Raw genomic sequence first — 17,589 nt, forward strand, 5'->3', positions numbered from 1 at the left:
GTGAAAAACTTTAAGTCTGGGTGTGGATGGGAGAAATAACAATATGCAATAAAACCAGTTTCTCTGAAGAGCTTATGATGTTTGGTATTAGTTAAACATTTTTTGTTCCAAAGCTTTGTCTTTGGAAATTGTGACTGAGAGCTGAGCATGACAGCAACCACTATGCCACTGTGGCAAAAGATGACCACAAAATAGCAGTACAGACAACTTTCTCCCCTAGTTTCCTCCCTGGGAGACAGGACACGTCTCTCTCTCCCCCTGTGAAATACACTGTATTTTCCAGGTCCCCCTAATTGCATGGACTGTAAAGTTTGGAGATTCAAAAATACTATCCAGTGAAAAGCTGTAACTTGAAATGCTGTGTTCAAAGGAGACATACAATATGCTCTAGTTCTTGGCTGACAGGACTGTGAGTCTATTTAGTAGGGTCCTAAACACAAGCATGGTGCAATACAGAAGAGTGAACTAAATATGCACACACAGTTGAAAACCCCAAACCATACAGACAAGAAAAAAAGTTCAAAAGACAAGCTGAGTTTAGACTAAACATAATACAGTCCTCCTTTTGCCAATAAATGTTAATAAATTCTAAATAAGTTGAACAATTGGATACTTGCTTTTCTTGCAAATCTATGTGCAAGAATATATGTTGTAGAGCCTGTTTATCTACAGGCTAAAAGAAGCAGTCACAGTCTGTGAACTTACTTGTCTTCTGAAACCAAAACCTTACACTTTCTGTTTGGATGCTTTTTTTCTTCTGCCCTCTACTCCCTTTTTTCTTCCTACCCCAACAACAAGGAGCTCTGAACACCGTTCTTACACTTGAGTCTAACTACTAGGCAGGCTTGGGCAATCCACACCATATCAATTTGAATAGTGCAAAGTCTTAACTAGTCTATATTTTTAATTGTGCATATAAAGATTTAAAATCATAAATTAAAAAATTCAGACCTTCAGAATAAAAAATTGCAATGAATCCATTTAATTTGACAGGTACTGCTACGCCCCACATACTGTACATGTAGCGAGGCCAAGGTCACAAATTGTGCTCTACATGAATGGTTTAAAGCACAGTGAGTGGGAAGCCTGGCTAAGCACACCACCACATACTATCTCTCCAGTTCCCTTATCTTCTCTCATTTCTCCTTCAGGAAGCCAATCTTTTTCTGACATGATCAGAAGGCAATAGCTCTAGTAGTAGTCCCAAAGGCACCCAGAGCATATGCAGGCATGATGGAATCCCTCAGAAACCACATTTCTTTCAGGTAGAACTAGATGAAGAGCTCCACAGGTTTTAAAACAACTGCCACTGTCTACTTCTTGAACATTTGCTTAGTGGTGAAATGACTCATGGTTCTGCCTCCCAAGTTCTTCTGCACTGCATGTACACTGGAGATGGGATTGCACAACAATGAGAAGTTACTAGGTGTTAATGCAAATTTGATCACACTGCATTTTTATGAAAAGGGCAGTGTGGGTGGACTGAACCTCTCTGAGGTTCCAGGAAACATGCAAAATAAGAATTATGTAAAAAAAGAAATAATGAGCAGAGAGAAGAAGAATGCCAAGAGAGAACAGGCAAGGAAATACAGGCCTACTGAAAACAGACAGGTCTAGAATGGGAATTTTTCTGCTCTTAATGATATATTTGTATCTCAGTTTCCTAGCAGACTCCTCACATTTCATTTAGCAGTGCTAAGGGAAACCTTACAAAAACCAGTTACTTAAGACTAATTTGGACAGCAACTATTGAAGGAGTATAATAAAGAGGTTAATCAGTTTATCATCCAAAAGACCTTGACGCATGATAGGAGAATTACACCTCTGCAACTGTGTAAATAGCTCTATAAGTAGATAGAATAGGTCAAGGAGCATCAGCAGACTCTGGGGCTGCCCACACTGATGTACAATACCATCACCACTAGTGTTACAGACTAACCTGCTGCCAGTCAAAATCAGTGCAAGGTTTCACAGTGCTGGCAGCGACAGCTGAACATGCCTGACAGGTCCTGATGTCTGGTAGCCCAGCAGGAATGCTGAAGTAAGCAAGGGGCCAAAGGACTGACCATTTCCCACACCTGGCAAACAAACTCAGTATCCTGAGAGAATAGAGGCAATGGCATACTTAGTGCAAAAGTCCAATGTACTTACTAATCTCTGTCTTACCAAAGACTTAGGCTGTATGTAAATAAGATGAATCTTTCCCCTGACTAGTCCCCTTGGCTTCTAGAAATCATAAATTTCCCAGAGTAGAGTAGCAGCATTCACTCAACTGCCCTGTCCCTTCAAGACCTCCACACCAGCCCTATGCCAATGAACCCCACGATGTGCTACATAAATTATCGCTTCCATGATGCGCTACACAAATTAGTGCTTCCCTTCTTGTACTTTATACTTAATTTCACTGATCATTGTAATTAATGTTAGTTTAAGGGTGAACAAGTCATCATTCACCTTCTGCATACCATTCATGATGTCACAGATTTCCAACATCTTTTCTTAGTTATTTCACTTTTTCAGGCCATTACTTTAGACTCTTTCCAATTTCTCTGACCACACAGGCCATACTTCTTGTTAGCTTTTCTTCTCCTGCTATATCCTTTTTAAGATGGATGAAGTAAAACCAAACACAGACTTTAAGATATGAAAAAAATATTAATTTGTGCTGGTGACATAATAAGGGTTTCCTTAAATCTGTATGTACTGGTAATTTTTCCACATCACACAGCAGTCATACTTTTCCACACCGCTCAGTACGTCATTGCTGGTTTAGGACATTCCAGTCCTACATCTCTATGACAGATGTTAGAAGTAATAAAACTATATTACCACAGTCTAGCCAAGCACCAGGACAAAAGTGTGAAAATCTGCAGGTAGCTTAAAAGAATCTAAAATGCAATAAATTCAGGGGAGAAGAGTTATCACTCAAAGTAACCTAATCAGAGTACTGATAAGAAATTAAGCAAACAAGGCTTCCTGGGGTAGTTCCCTTATCAGTGAATGAGACCTGATACCAATTATGTTGACAGAGATGGGGTTAGTATCACTTAAGTCATTCTGGAGAAATTCAGAAATCTCAAGAATATGAAAGTCCTGCTTGGGATGGTAGAGGAGGAAGACAAATCAGTCTGTCTGAACAATTTTTTCCATTTCTACTTTCTACACTGACTTTTTAATAACTTTCAGCAATTCTGTTATGTGCAGACTAGTGAATAGGATGATCTGTGACTTAAAGCACCCCTCTGGTTCTTCTCATGACTCCTGAAATGAACTGAACAGCATTCACATTGCAATTATTAGTTTAAAATAAAAAGTTCTTCTTTCAGGTCCTGTCACATGTGAGTGAACCCCACCACCACAGGAGCCAGATTCCTGGTTTGGGACACCTCCCACCCACTCTAACATTTCAGCACTTCCCAGAGGATGCAGCAGACTCTGAGACAGACATTATCCCAGCCCCATTCCCCCCTTAGGTAGCTGCAGCAGCTAAGGGGCATATCCATAGAAACGTTTTTTGGCTATCTCATCAGACCTATCTCCCTGAAGAAAAGCAGCGAGTTAGACAGAAACATTCTCTGCTCAGATTTGGGTAGTGTGCTGCTACCATATTAAAAGAAAAGAAAAATCCCTATACCTTTTCAACTCAGGTGTCTGTTTTTGTTCTGCTTCCCACTTTCCCCACAGTCTTCTGACAAGCCCTCAACCTTCACTTCTGCATATTTTACTCTACTGAATCATATTCTTGTTTGGTTTCCTCCTTCACTACTGCTGAAGTCCCTCGAAACAAAAAGGCAACTGTCATCCATTATGACCACACCTGTGCTCCTTCACCAGTGAAACTTTTGCCATAGGAAAATAGCAATTTCCTGATCAGTACAAATCAAAAAGGGAGGAAAAGGGGGGGAAGTAGGAAGTGGAATACAAAAAACACCCCCTCCACTCAGTTTCAGAGGGAGGTCACGCACTCCAACTGTCAGGGGGAAAATATGAACATTATTGTAAAGAAACAGTGAGATGCAGTCAACAGCACAGTGCTTTAGTTCTAAATCTCAGCTGGAAATCTCTGTCCTGTGTGACAACAGTTGAAATGTACTGAAATCAGAGTACTGCTGAAATGGTGTGTCACTGAGCAGCCAGAAAAAAGCACTGAAGAGGGATGACTAGAAGGCTCTTTATACTGAATGTGATGGTCAGAAGGGAAGTTGAAAGGAGAAGAATGTGCAGTGCTGTGCAAAGGAAGGACATGCAGAGGATGTCCAGTAAAGGCAAAGGCGAAGGGTTGCTGGCATTTGCTCTAAGACTGTCTGAAGACACAAGCATGATGCAGATCAATTGATAACCTCTTATCAGACAGGAAACAGACATACTTCTGCACATAGAGACCAAAACTTAAGAAATAGGTCATAGCAATATTTGCCGAAGTGCAGTAAGGCTGTAGAGAAAGCCATTCTAGATGCATGTGCCTTGCTGATGGAGACTGCACAACTCATCCTCTGATAATAGGGGATGCTGATGGGCAGGACAGCCTCTGCCTCCAGCTCCTGAAACTTATCCTGGGGAAAAGGGAGATGAGTGACTCCCAGGGAGCTCTCTCCCACCTTTCTGCAGATGTAATGCAGCCTATCTGCAATGTGAATATTTGGAGTCACAAGGAAGAAGGAAGGAGAGAACATGAAGGCAGGGGGTGAAGTGTCCCTTGTAGCCAAAACCAAGCAAGACAAGGCTATTGTGAGAGGTAAGAGGTTTCTGACAGTACAGTGAACATAGATGGAAAAATCAGAGAAGTCTTTGGGACCACCAACATGTTTTTCAGGTCTGACAAGGATCAGCCTTTGCTACTAAATACATATTAGGAACAAGTTATGTTATGTATTGTCTGGACAGAAGAATAGCTCCTAGCTGCACTGACTGTGTCTGTCTGTCTTTACCCCTCAGTAAACTAGTTGCACATCCTTTTCTTTTGTGGCATGGAAAATGACCTACATGGTGCAAACGTTTTGTGTCCTAGGCCTCTCAGACTGGGCACATGAGCAAACATCACCTTTAGCTGTCTGTGGATCAAAACAAAAATCACATTCCCATTTGGGTTTGAGATGGAACACACCAATACTGTTTTTAAACAGCTGGTTAGATTTCAAGAAATACTTCTGCTTGTCCCTAGGGAATGCAATGTACAAAAATGGAATTATCCTAAGCATCTCTCTAAAGGAGTGGTTTGCATTTCAAGATGCAAAAGAAAAACAGGTGAGACAAAACAATCTCATTTCTGCAAGTCACATTTTGGGGAACAGTTGATAACAATCTTTAAGCCAAGTTCCCACGATGCAACTGGCATACTTCTGTACACAAGGTTTTTGCAGACACAACCGAACACCTCCTTACACAAAGGTGAAATACATACTGAGCAAAAAACCTAACAGTTGTTTATTGTATTATTAAACCATATGTGGCCTTGCTCTTGGAGGAGATTTATCTGATGTTGAGATACCAATCGCAGCTTCTTTTTGGGTAGGATTTGCACAAGTGCCTGGGTCCGGTTTTCCAAGAGCAATTTAGGGCTCTGAAGTAAGTGCATCTCTCTTGAACATTTTACACTAGAGCATACTGAAGTTTTGTTTCTTAATTTATTGGAATTGACAGTTCACACTGTCACACTGTAATATGAGAAAGTGTTTATCAAAACACCAAACACAGGTAAAGAGTACTGTCAAAACCAAAAGGGACTGCTCAGCTGCCTAAAGTTAAACATAAGCTGTACATCTGCAGATCACTGTGACTTGTCCAAGACTGTATGATGGCAGCTGGCCAAAGAGCTTCACTGCAGAGGTAGCCTTGCTTCATATTATAAATCAGGTTATTATTTTAAAATTTGTATGAGAGATATTGTTCCCAATAAGTATTTGTTCAAGGCAGCTATACAAATGAAAGGCAGATATAAAAGTGGCACAGGAATTAAAAATCTACACTGGATAAAGTAATTTTCCTTACACAAAAGGAGAAAACTTTGAAGAATAGGGGGGGGGAAATGTAAACAGTTCTTGTGGGGTATTTAGTGTATATTAAATAACTAAAAGTAATGGTACAATACCTTGCACTCAAAAGCAGAGTCAATACTGCTTATGGAGAGGAAAGTATTTACAGGACAAACCAAACTCCCTCATATGCAAATACGTGAAAGAAAACAAAAGAATTGCATGTCAAGAATCATTTGATTTCGATTTACTGGATTCAACAGGAACAAAACACACACAACTACTGAATTGACTTCAATGAAGGTGCAGTGACCTAGAAAATCAGTTCAGTAGTTTATTTTTAAGTTTACATTTACATTGTGGCCTGATAAATGGCAGTGTCAGTTCAGAGGGAGAGAAAAAACATTGCTCCAAGCAGGGAGAGGAAGCACAAGACCTCCCCATCCACCAGCAGCAAAGCATTAATTCACATTGTGGAACATCCAGCTCCTCATAGCACTCAGCTGTACTTGGAACTATCACCTAAGAAAACAATAGCCACCAGACATATGGATGTAGGCTACATCAGGCATGGGCTACTTTAAGAAAGAAATTTTAAATAGGAAACATACACATATGAAACCTATTTATTATTCTTTAAGATTGTGAGGGACAACCAGAAATATTCAGATGGCATAAAATCAGGCAATTCATTGACAGGAGAGCAGAAAGAATGATTGACAGATATGAGGCAGGGAAGCTCTCATTAGTTTTAAAGTGGATCTTGATGGGTTTAGTCTCCACAAGAAATTATACAACAATTACTATCTTTAAGGAACTATACAACTATTAGTGTAACAGAAAACAAGATCCAGACCACAAGCAGCTCCCCTAGTACCGTGAATAAACTGGTAGTATAAGCATCATGGAACTACAAGTTATATGCCCTAATAGCAGAGTTCATCATGTTCCTATGAGCTTTTCATACATTTTATAGAGTGCTCTTCACCATGCACCACATTCATATGTGAGGTTTTAGCCTGTGCTATTTCAAAATTCAACAGTGTACATTTGGATCAACCCACATTATCATACAAAACCAAGTTTTCAGTTCCTCACTTCTGGGGAGATTAATTTTTTGGATTATGCTTTAAACCAGTAAATAGTTTCCTAGCTTTAATTTCTGCTCATCCTACTCCAGTCTATGAACTTTCACTCTATCCCAACTTGCCTAATCCTCCCAGGGCAAGGTGGCATTTAACCAAGGTTGGTGTTAGCACTGAGGATGAGAGAGGGAAAAGAGGGATGGGGTGGGCAAGAATGAGGGAATGGGAATGTGGCAGTGAGTAGGGACTGATTTTTCAAGACACTCCACCACAGCTGAAGCAGTTGGGTGGTAGATCCAGGTCCAAATTCTGTTCTTTCCTTTAGAAAAGGATAATTGATTTCTCTCTTCAATATCAGTTGTATGTCTGATCTGTTATCACAATTCCTTTTCTGAAGGTTGTCTTGAATTCCTACTGATGCCTGGACACAAAGACGTGTGATAATTTTAGCCTTCCATTTCACAGACAGGTCTCTTTCTGTACATCCTATGTACAGACAAAGCAATGGTGACACTGTTGAAAGATGTGAAAATGGTGAAAGGAGATCTGTTACAGAAAGTTTTAAATCTAACATTGAAATGGAAATCCACAGAAAACTGCAAATGGAAAATATTTGTAAGTGTCCTCCTGCATTTCGCATACATGATCTAACTATACTTACTGTGGAAGTACTTAAAAACATATATTTATTCTGGCCCTGGATAGTCACAGTGAAATACTGACATGACTGTAACAATAGGAAGTGATCATCATTTTTGTGACAGGAGTTTGTTCCCATGCACTCTGGGTAACTACTTTGTGGTGTCATCAAAACTGCAGACTATTCCTGACCTACTTTTAATTGACCACTAACTTTCCCCACTGCTATTTCACCAACCTGCAACAGCCTGTGTAAGGTGGACTTGGGAGCACGTTGTTCATCTGAGCTATTCAGAGACTGAAGTCCTAGTTGACATGAGCACCACCTTAGGTTAACTGCTGTCAGCAGCCAAATACCTTGTCCTCAGCCAAGTGCTTCATTCTCCTTCAGAGCAAAGTTTATGAGCGACATTTATCAGCCACACAAAAGATGGTCTGCAAGCAATGGATGTCTCCTACTTAAGGGCAGATTAAATAGCTACCATCCATGAGGTCTATGGATATCAGGAAAGTAATTACATAGCATCCAGGTACACATGCTACCTTCAGTCTAAGAAGTGTGAATAGCAGTCAAAGCAAAGATGCATCAACAGAAACTTCAGCACAGGCTGCTACCAACTTGCTGAGTACACTTGGGTATGTATACAAGAATCCCAAAACTGCATTATTATATCCTTCAGCCTGTTTGGCAGTTCCCCACTAGTATGATTAGCATTATACAAATAAGTCATTATACAAATAAGTCAACCTTCCACAAAAACACCAACTTGAGCAAGACAATTCACAGATTCAGCATCCAGAAACTTCCTCCCCATCCAGAGTTTCAGCTTTACTCATATGTAAGAAACACACAGACTCAAGATTTGAAGCTGTTCATACCATCTGTCATCATTTCTTCCAGTTTCTAGTTCACAACCATTCAATCTATGCCAAAATCCCTGCGTTTGACACTCTGCCTCTACAATATCCTGCTCTCCTTGTTTATTTGTGTAGGAAGAAAGGCCCTCATAGGTGCACTGAAAAAGCCAGTTGGAGCTGCAGGACAAAAGGAATTTTGTGCTTTGCCAGATTTATCAGCCAGTGAGGTCTCAGCTGTCTTATCACATAGCAACAGTGACCACGCACTTAAAATAGAAGCAGCCCTACACCTCAAAAAATAGCAAGGTGAACTACATGGGGGAAAAAAAGAAGGAAATAACCAACTAATTTCCCTGGTTTTATTTAAAAATTGCGGGGGGGAATCCTACATTTTCAGTTTGATAAAGAGTAATAAAGTATCTGGTAAGTGCTTCCTTGAATACTCTTTCCCCCCCATTATTTACTGTATGTGTAAGAGCTTTTCTGCCTAAGTTGGTCACCTGCAGATATATATACTCCATGCAGATGTTTGTGCTATCAACTTATAAACCAGATCAATCCACACAGCCTAGGTGAAGTATTTTGATCTCTGAACGCACTACCAACATACACTGCGTTACTGTGAACTGCAAGAAGAAAGCCACACATATCTTTAGATCAGAGAGAGAAGGTTGTTCTTATTTTCTGTCACTGGCCTGGGCTATTCAGACACTTGGTATCTAGTTGTGTGGCCAGAAACCCAGTTCTTAGTAAACTCTACATCCTGTTTTCAGTTACCGAAGGAAATCCAGGCACAGGAACGAAAGTTTTCACACCACCTCTCTCAGGCCTCTGAGTAGATGGAGTTCATTCAGATTAAGTTAAGAAACAAAATAGTGGGAATAAGAAAAAGCAAAAACTTCCATCAGAAAACACTAAAAATTCCGACATGTAATTTATAGCACATGTTTTTCAGTTTTGTTTGTGGGGTTGTTTTTTGGGGTTTGTGGTAGTTTTTGCTTTTTCTTTTTTTAGAAAAAAACACTACATAGACTTTTCAGACTAAGCACTGGTTAAAAATCAACCTTTCACATACCTAACTTTAATTTCTTCAGTGAATTTACCCTGATGGTAACAAAGACTTAATGCAAGTGTCTCTGTACAGCTCCCCCTGAAAGCAAACTCAACATTAATCTCCTTGAAGTGAGACTGAATTGGGACACAGGGCCACAAGGAGCTTAAACCAACCTAAGATGAAGCTGTTGTTGAAAGTGGCAACTCCACCAACCTTCTTCCTCCGCATGTTCCTGCCACCAGCCCAGCACTGGTCAAGGTCACTAGATACCAACCTAGAGAAAGCAGGTCCTGCCTCTCTGGGTTGGTGACAGCTGAAGGCTAGGACTGGCACCACTCAGCTGGGCTCAGGAGGAAGACAGGCACCTTAGAATGACTCTAACTGTTTATGAAAGTGGACTCTGGGACGGATATGGTGATAATTAGATCTACTTCCAGGTTTCTTACGCAAAGGTGGAGATAAAGAGTTGGTGATTATTTCAAGAGATGAGGGGATGCAGAAAAGAAGATTCAGTGAGTCTGTACTCACTTTAAGTGTTAGCAGGCTGAAGAGCATTTTGAAGATAGGTGGACGAGAAGCTGCCTACTGATCTTTGTGGTCTGACAGCATTACTTGTGAATTCTGTTCAGGTAAGTGTCAGTACCTAAACACACCAATCACAAAAATATCACTATAAAATTTCTGACTATCCACTACATCAGGTACTCAAAGACAACACAGAGTGAGAAAAATCAACCTGTCAACAAAGTAGGTATGAGGGAAGAAATACTTAGGCATCACAAGACAAAACATGGGCATTTTAGAAAACTGTTAACACTACACAAGCTGTTTTTCTTCATTTATTTTGCTGCTTGTACACACAACAGCTTGCCTGGGAAGGCTATGCCATGTAAGTCAACCAAGTTTCAATTATTTGCATCTTTTTACTTAGTTTTACAACAAACAGGAGCTTATCCATCAAGATGAAAATTTGAAGAGGATTCCACACCTGCCCAGCGTTAAGATGTTTCCATCCAAATTTTCAGAACTTAAATGCTAATAGCATTATTACTAGTACTTACTGCTCAAATCAAATTCTCTTGCCTGTGAACAAGGCACCCCTTCTCTGTGCAACTGTTCCTAGTAAACATCTGTTAACAACACAGCTTGAATATAACCTGGTGGCCTTACCACTGATCCACTGGGATTCACGATCACTTGTTCTTGTTCCAAAACAAGTCATATGAAAACAGCTGCCTTTCAGTCATTTGTCCACTTCATTCTTTCCACATGGTTTCCATAGCCAGTGCTAATAAACCAGCTTCCTGAAGCTTCTCAACCAGCCACTGCCCATTACATCCAGTTTACACTCATATGCAAGTTATTCCAACCTTCCTGTGATTCTACACAGGCAATTATAACCATATATACTACTTTTTATGCTATTTCTGGAAGAAACAAATTATTTCCCTTTTCACTCCTCTTTGTATTTACTCTCATTTTTGCTGTCTGAAGCCAAACTGAAACAAAACGCTAGAGCAAGCTCTCAGAACTTGGAAAAATTCAGATCCTGTTCCTCTTATAGTTGTATTAAGCAACAACACAATACTGAGTACACCAGTTTTTAAATTACTTGGATTACTTAGAATAGAAAATACTTTGCTACACAAATAGGGCTCACCAAATCAAGTCACCAGAGATTAGGGTTGATTACTGTTAGCTAATTACAAGTAAAAATTTGTAAAGATTTTCTCTTTTTTTAAAAATTCTTTTTACCTTTTTATGACTAGCACCTTAATTAGGTCCTCAACTGCATCCTACTGTTTTGTACTAGGTAATACAAAAGACAAAACCAGGACTCATTAAATGAAGGAAGTTTAAATTTTTGACTCAATATATATTGAAAAATCCACTTCAGATTGAGCCTATTTATCAGGCCTAACTATTATGTAACGTGCATTCAGTAAGTGCCCTGCCTTTTTATTAAATTTAAATTCTCTATAAATTTTCACTGTGTGGCAAGCAACTTTCAGCTTCGAAACAGAGTAAGTACTGTTGGCATCATGGGAGTTGCCTCTGCTTTTTCTGTGCCAGTCACTGCAAATCTCACACATTATGAGCGATGAAAATTGCTATGCCCTCTCTATTTTATTTACTAAAATTTGTTCTTGGCCAGCTACCCAGAACATTCAGAGGCTTGGTAACTGCACACAAGCTGTGCTGCTCCTGTATTGCCCCCTGCTCCAGTGATGGCAGGGAGTATAAGTCAAAGAAAGGCTTCTGGTTTCTGCCTCTGGCACCTCCTGCTTAACATATGATACACTATCTCATTAAACTGGCACATACCATTTTCCTTCTCGTGATGTTCAGGACTCCTCTTTGTTTTAGATAGAAATCAGAGCTACAATAAGAAGAGGTTTTGTTAATCTCACCTCCCACTCACTGCAGAAATTAAACACCGTGCAGTGAACGAGAAAGGATGGCTTTGTGATTACAGAGTAGAACAATAAGCTAGTCAACTGGACTGTATTTTGTTGACAAAAGTAACTCTGTGATGTGGGATAACTCACCTAAATCAAACTTTTATTTATGACGTATTCTTTAATGGAGACTAATTCCTCACATATATCGAATGCTTATATTCTCAAGCAAAATCAGTGGAATCTAGGAATATTATGCACATTTGATAGAAGGACATATTATATCATGTTGGAATAAGTATATCGATGAAATTTAGCGTTGTGTTTGACCACTGTTACACTGACTACTTTCAGAAGGTCACACACAGACACTGTTTCAGCGTCTTCAGTGGCAAAACACAAATATTTTCATCCAGTTTAGCAATTCCCGACAGGAATCACGGTTTCCTAATCTCACAGAAGTCAAGTCAACATCTTCCAACAAAAACAGACTTCCCTGAGAAAGTGTATCTGAACCAAGCAGCCATACTGCAGAAGTAGGTCAACTAGGTTATCCCAAGAAGAAAGAGGGAGCATCCTGGGCACAGAGTATAGCAGCCAGACTGCCTACAGAACCACTCCACTGTACCTGACAGTCTGAAAGCAGCTTTCTGCAGCAACAACAGCAGAAAGGGTAAGACAAAGTTAAAAAGCAGACTACCACATAAGCCAAGAGAGGAGGCAAAAATAAGGAGAAAGAAGTGTCATTTCCAATGGTCTTCAGGAACAAACAACAAGCACTACTAGCACCTCTGTTGTTTTAAGGCAAGAAAACAAGGGCTGTATCTGCAAAGCAATGTCTTATTGGGTGAGATTTGGAGGCTGAATGGCACAAATTATTCCAGAAGTATAGTGACACTGTAAAACAGTGCAAACGCTAAGAGAAAACGAAAATACGAGGCTACGCTGGAGAAACCTTAGGAAGAGTATGACCTGTTCATTCATTCAGCAGTGCCCTAAGAGAAATGATCAATACTGTGTACCATCAGGTTATTTGTAACAGTGCCACGACAATGCTAACAGACTCTATAGAAGAGTCTATAGAAGAGTCTTGGCTGAGACAGGGTTGCTGGAGGATCCCTTTCTAGAGGATGCTCGAGTGCACCTCCTCCCGCTCGGCTCGGCGGTGCCACCCGCCGGCTGCAGCCATTAACACAACCTCGCACCTGAACACCAGGCGAGCAGCTCCTCACTCCACCGCTGCACTTCCACCTTCCTCAAATAATCAAAGTCTTTTAAACACTCAGGGACAACCACCATCTGCAGTTCTGCACAGCCTTCAGAAGCTGTGTTACAGTCTTTCCACCGGAGAAGAGGGATTTACTGAGCCAACAAACTCCTCCTGACAGTGTCATGCCTGCATGTTACCTATTAAAAGGCACGGTATTCAAAGTGGAAGTCAGGATGTCACTGTCAGCATTTCCAGATTCATAAAGGCCAACACATTCACAAGCTTCTAATGAAGTGATGTGGTATGCAAGGAAGAAACTGAAGTCAGATGTGATGTTCCTTCCCCCATCCCTTAGCACAATAAATAAAGAAGGATTTATTGTCTGGTAAAATATGAAAGGGAGATTATTCAGAGGACAGTGGTCTTCACTCTGTTAGACTGACTGACACAACTCTTCTAGATTCATATTGTCTTATGACAGGACCTCCATTAAGCCACAAAATAAAGTACATATATCATGAGAATATGCAAGGCTGTTGCTATGTCTAATAGATTTTTCTTCTGACAAGGAAAACTTTAGTATTTTGACAAAGTGCAGAAAGTATTTAGAAAAAAAGAAAACCAGTAATTCCTGTCTCAGATTTTCTTAAAGTTAGAATCATGGAATTGCTTGAGTAGAAAGGGGCTTTAAAGATCACCTAGCTCCAATCCCACGGCCATGTTCTAGACATTACTCAAGGTTGGGTAGTTGGGAAGGAACAACCATCAAGAACCCCAAGCCCTTGTGAAAACACAACTAGAAAAAATGGTTAACAGGGGGAGAGAGGGAGGGGGAGAGAGAGAGACAGAGAGAGAGAGACAGAGAGAGAGAGACAGAGAGAGAGAGACAGAGAGAGAGAGACAGAGAGAGAGAGACAGAGAGAGAGAGACAGAGAGAGAGAGACAGAGAGAGAGAGACAGAGAGAGAGAGACAGAGAGAGAGAGACAGAGAGAGAGAGACAGAGAGAGAGAGACAGAGAGAGAGAGACAGAGAGAGAGAGACAGAGAGAGAGAGACAGAGAGAGAGAGACAGAGAGAGAAAGCACATTTTAGTCAGAACACCTCAGAAACATCAATAAAGGGACAAGTCAGAAGGGAAAGAAAAAACATGTTGGGGGGAAAAACAAGATACATGTATCCCTAATGTTAAATAATGAAGATAGATGCATATGCATGGATAATCCCTCTCGGCCACTTTCATATGGATGTGTATCAGTGATTAAAAGATAAAGTCCTTACAGATTTGGCAATACCTTCCCACTATGGCAGCTAACACATCTTCCAGCAGAGAACTGTCGAATGTACACCTTCTGGCAGAACTCAGTTTACCGAGACAGATTGTTTTGTCCTCTGCCACACCACATGCAGGTAAAAGGCTAACTACTTTAACAAGTCCAGCTCTTCAGACTCTATGGGTGTAGAGACAGCTCTTGGAAACTATTCAGTGTGCTAGCAAAGTTGGCAGCTTTCAGGAGAACAGCAGTAACAAACAGCTAAGCAGGTAAGCCCTGTGAGTAGTAGCTGCAGCGGATGAAGGCACATATAAGACACGCAGTCTTTCTAACACTATAGCAATGACTAGCAATTCTACTGAAGTGACTTAATTTTGAAAATTGCACAGGAAACAGAGCTGCTGCCCTTGTTTCACAATCAACTGTTTTCTGTATCTATTTAAACTTTCAATTCCGCAATCTGATGCTCCAGTTGGGTAAACGTCTTTCTTTAGGAACAACCAAAAGCTGGCATTTAAACAAGAAAGGGGTTTTCATCTCTCTGAGTTTTTGTCAGTCGGGTCTGTGCTCAGCTCAACAGCAGCATTAAATTATTTTATTTCTCAACAGAAATTCTGTATTTCTGCAGAACCCAGAAGCTTTGCACACCTACATGATGGCCAGTAGCATTTCAAGTCACCCCGTAATGATGCCAGTCCACATGAAACACAGGAATGCTTATGAAACAAACATTAGTAAAACCTGAGTTTGTACTGACTGTTGGATCATAAGTCAAAGACAAGTTGGAGAGCCTCACAGCGTCCCTCACCAGCCCAGTCACACTCTTAAGTGACATCGACCCTCATCTCGCCATCCCAAGTGTCAACTGTTGCAGCATTTTTTAATTAAACTCCTGAAACACTAAACAAACAAAGTTCAGCCACAAACCCCCAAATTCCTCTAGGTACAAACCAAAAATAAATCACTGCCTTTAGCAGAAACATTTTACTGGGAATGTAACAGAAGTTTATATTTTAGTGTGTTTGGATTTCTTTTATATCAGCATGCTACTAAAAGAGAAAGAATTTACAGGTTCATTCACTAACAATTCTCCAGTTTTTTCTCTACAGATTTTATATCAAGAACAGCGTGGTCAGAACTTCAGACAAAGATAAGAAAGTTTTCTTTTAGTTTCCAAATTATTGATCTCATCACAGTCAAATCTGCCAAAAAGTACAGGCTGATCAATAAATCACTGTAAACTCTTGCGCTTGCCAAGAAACATTACTCCAAGGTTCATCTTCTTCATGGCGAGGCCTGTACTGCCTCATAAAAGACACTTCTTGGTTGTGGGCTAGTCCACATGCACCAGTCAACGCATAACAACATTTTTGCTGCGGATTTCTTTTTTCTCCCAAAGAAGAGGACTCCTTAGGAGTCAGCCATTCATGCACTCACTGTGTGAGCAGTAAAGAAGTCTGTTTTGAGGGTAGTTACAATTTTCTGTTCCCTTCCTTCTGTTTAAAAAAGAATTTCTTACAAGATGGAACCAGAGTTCTCCAAATCTAAGAATTCATTCTAACAAAATACAAAGAGAAAATCTGGAACTAGAAGAATTTCATAAATCATATCTAAAATTACTTAAGAGTATCTAACAAATTACAATCCAGAACTGCAAATAGATGTGTATATGACTCATCTCGTATATTTATGCAGAATTTTTTTAATTACTTGCAAAAATAAATCTAAAAAGGAATTTAAAATTAACTGAGTTACTCAAACAGCTGGGGGATGAGAGGGAAGCAAGCTTTCCATCACACAAGCCCTTTGACATCTTGTTTAAAAATATGTAGTTAATTCACTTACTTTCTCACAGACTTTCTTACTTTCAACAGACAAACATGAATATGAATTGACTGAAGTCTTAAATGGTATACATCAATTCATGAAACAAATAACCCCACCAAAAAACCTGAACCCAAATACCATAAAACACTGAAGACAAATCTCTAGTTAAAGTAAAATCCAATAATGAACTAATTGATGCCTATAACAGCACTGAGTTTTAGAACCGAGAAGTAAGACATTTTTTTTTTGAGAACTGCAAGTTTTAAGTTAGAAGCTGATGATATTTAGAACTATATAATTCTATTTGCTTTTACAGGAAGGATATTCAAAGTCGATTATCCTTTTACGAAAGGCCTAAAGAATATGAGAAAAGTACATTAATAAGCTATAAAACCAAACATGTTTCAAAATACTATAGCATTAACTCACCAGTACTATAGTATCTTTTAAGTTCTGTGCGTCTGATGTCTTTCAGCTGATTGTATTTTTTCTTTTTCTTTTCCTTGTCTGGAGCAGTTTCCTTTTCCCCAGGAAATTTACAGTTGTCTCCAGAGGAACTGAGTTGCTCCAAAATAACTTTACTTTCATCATCTTTCTCTGAAGGTGTTTTGGAAACAGGAGATCCAGGGGAATTGGCAGAGACAGTCTCGGTGTTTTGTTTGACTTGCCTTTTCTTTTTCAAACTATGCATAAAGAAAAGAAACCCACAATGTTAAGATGTAGCCAACCTCTACAGAGAAGTTAACTCACTTGCTAACTTGATCTTTTTAAAAATGAATTTAATATCAGAATTCCTTACAGCTCTTTAAAAACCACACACCTGGCATCAGTAACTTGGTAACTAAGATTATCCTACCTCATACTCTTCAATTATATCATAATCTCAAGGATGCTTTCTCAAGAATAACAAAAGACATAATAAAGTTTTTACTGTTGTTTACTGAGAAGGAACAGGGACAAACAAACAAAATATTGAAAAGATGTTTTGGTTTAAAGCATCATACATCTGAATGTAGAAACAAGATAGCGAATCATGTTTTCAAGATGAAGCACAGAATAAAATAAAACCTTAGATCATAATGTATTATAATGCAACAGACAACATAATTTCACAGTCCAGTGCTCCTGCTTTATAAAACCATTTGTTCTCATATAAACTTGTTATTTTTTTTTCCACTTTGTCCAAGGTTATCTCCCAGCTGGCACTCATGCTATTCCACAGCTGTTCTTGCACAACCCACACCACCTGGTACTCCAACTGATGCTGAAAATCT

The 17,589-nt window shown here is 39.7% G+C and overlaps 1 protein-coding gene across 9 annotated transcripts in view; it reads right to left on the reverse strand.

Annotated features, from left to right (window-relative positions):
• Window positions 1-17,589, reverse strand: part of NCOA7 (nuclear receptor coactivator 7) — a 91,787-nt gene that overhangs the window by 29,472 nt on the left and 44,726 nt on the right. For 8 of the 9 annotated variants that reach the window (XM_051792143.1, XM_051792147.1, XM_051792141.1 and 5 more), the window contains one exon: window positions 16,745-16,998. The exons of the other annotated variant lie outside the window; for it this stretch is intronic. In XM_051792143.1, the coding sequence (XP_051648103.1) occupies window positions 16,745-16,998 (254 nt within the window). The remainder of the gene's footprint in view (window positions 1-16,744; window positions 16,999-17,589) is intronic. 9 annotated transcript variants of the gene reach the window in all.

This window comes from Manacus candei, unplaced genomic scaffold (genome assembly GCF_025592945.1).
Source record: "Manacus candei isolate 608988 ecotype Guabito, Panama unplaced genomic scaffold, ASM2559294v1 h1tg000034l, whole genome shotgun sequence".
NCBI classification, from domain to species: domain Eukaryota; kingdom Metazoa; phylum Chordata; class Aves; order Passeriformes; family Pipridae; genus Manacus; species Manacus candei.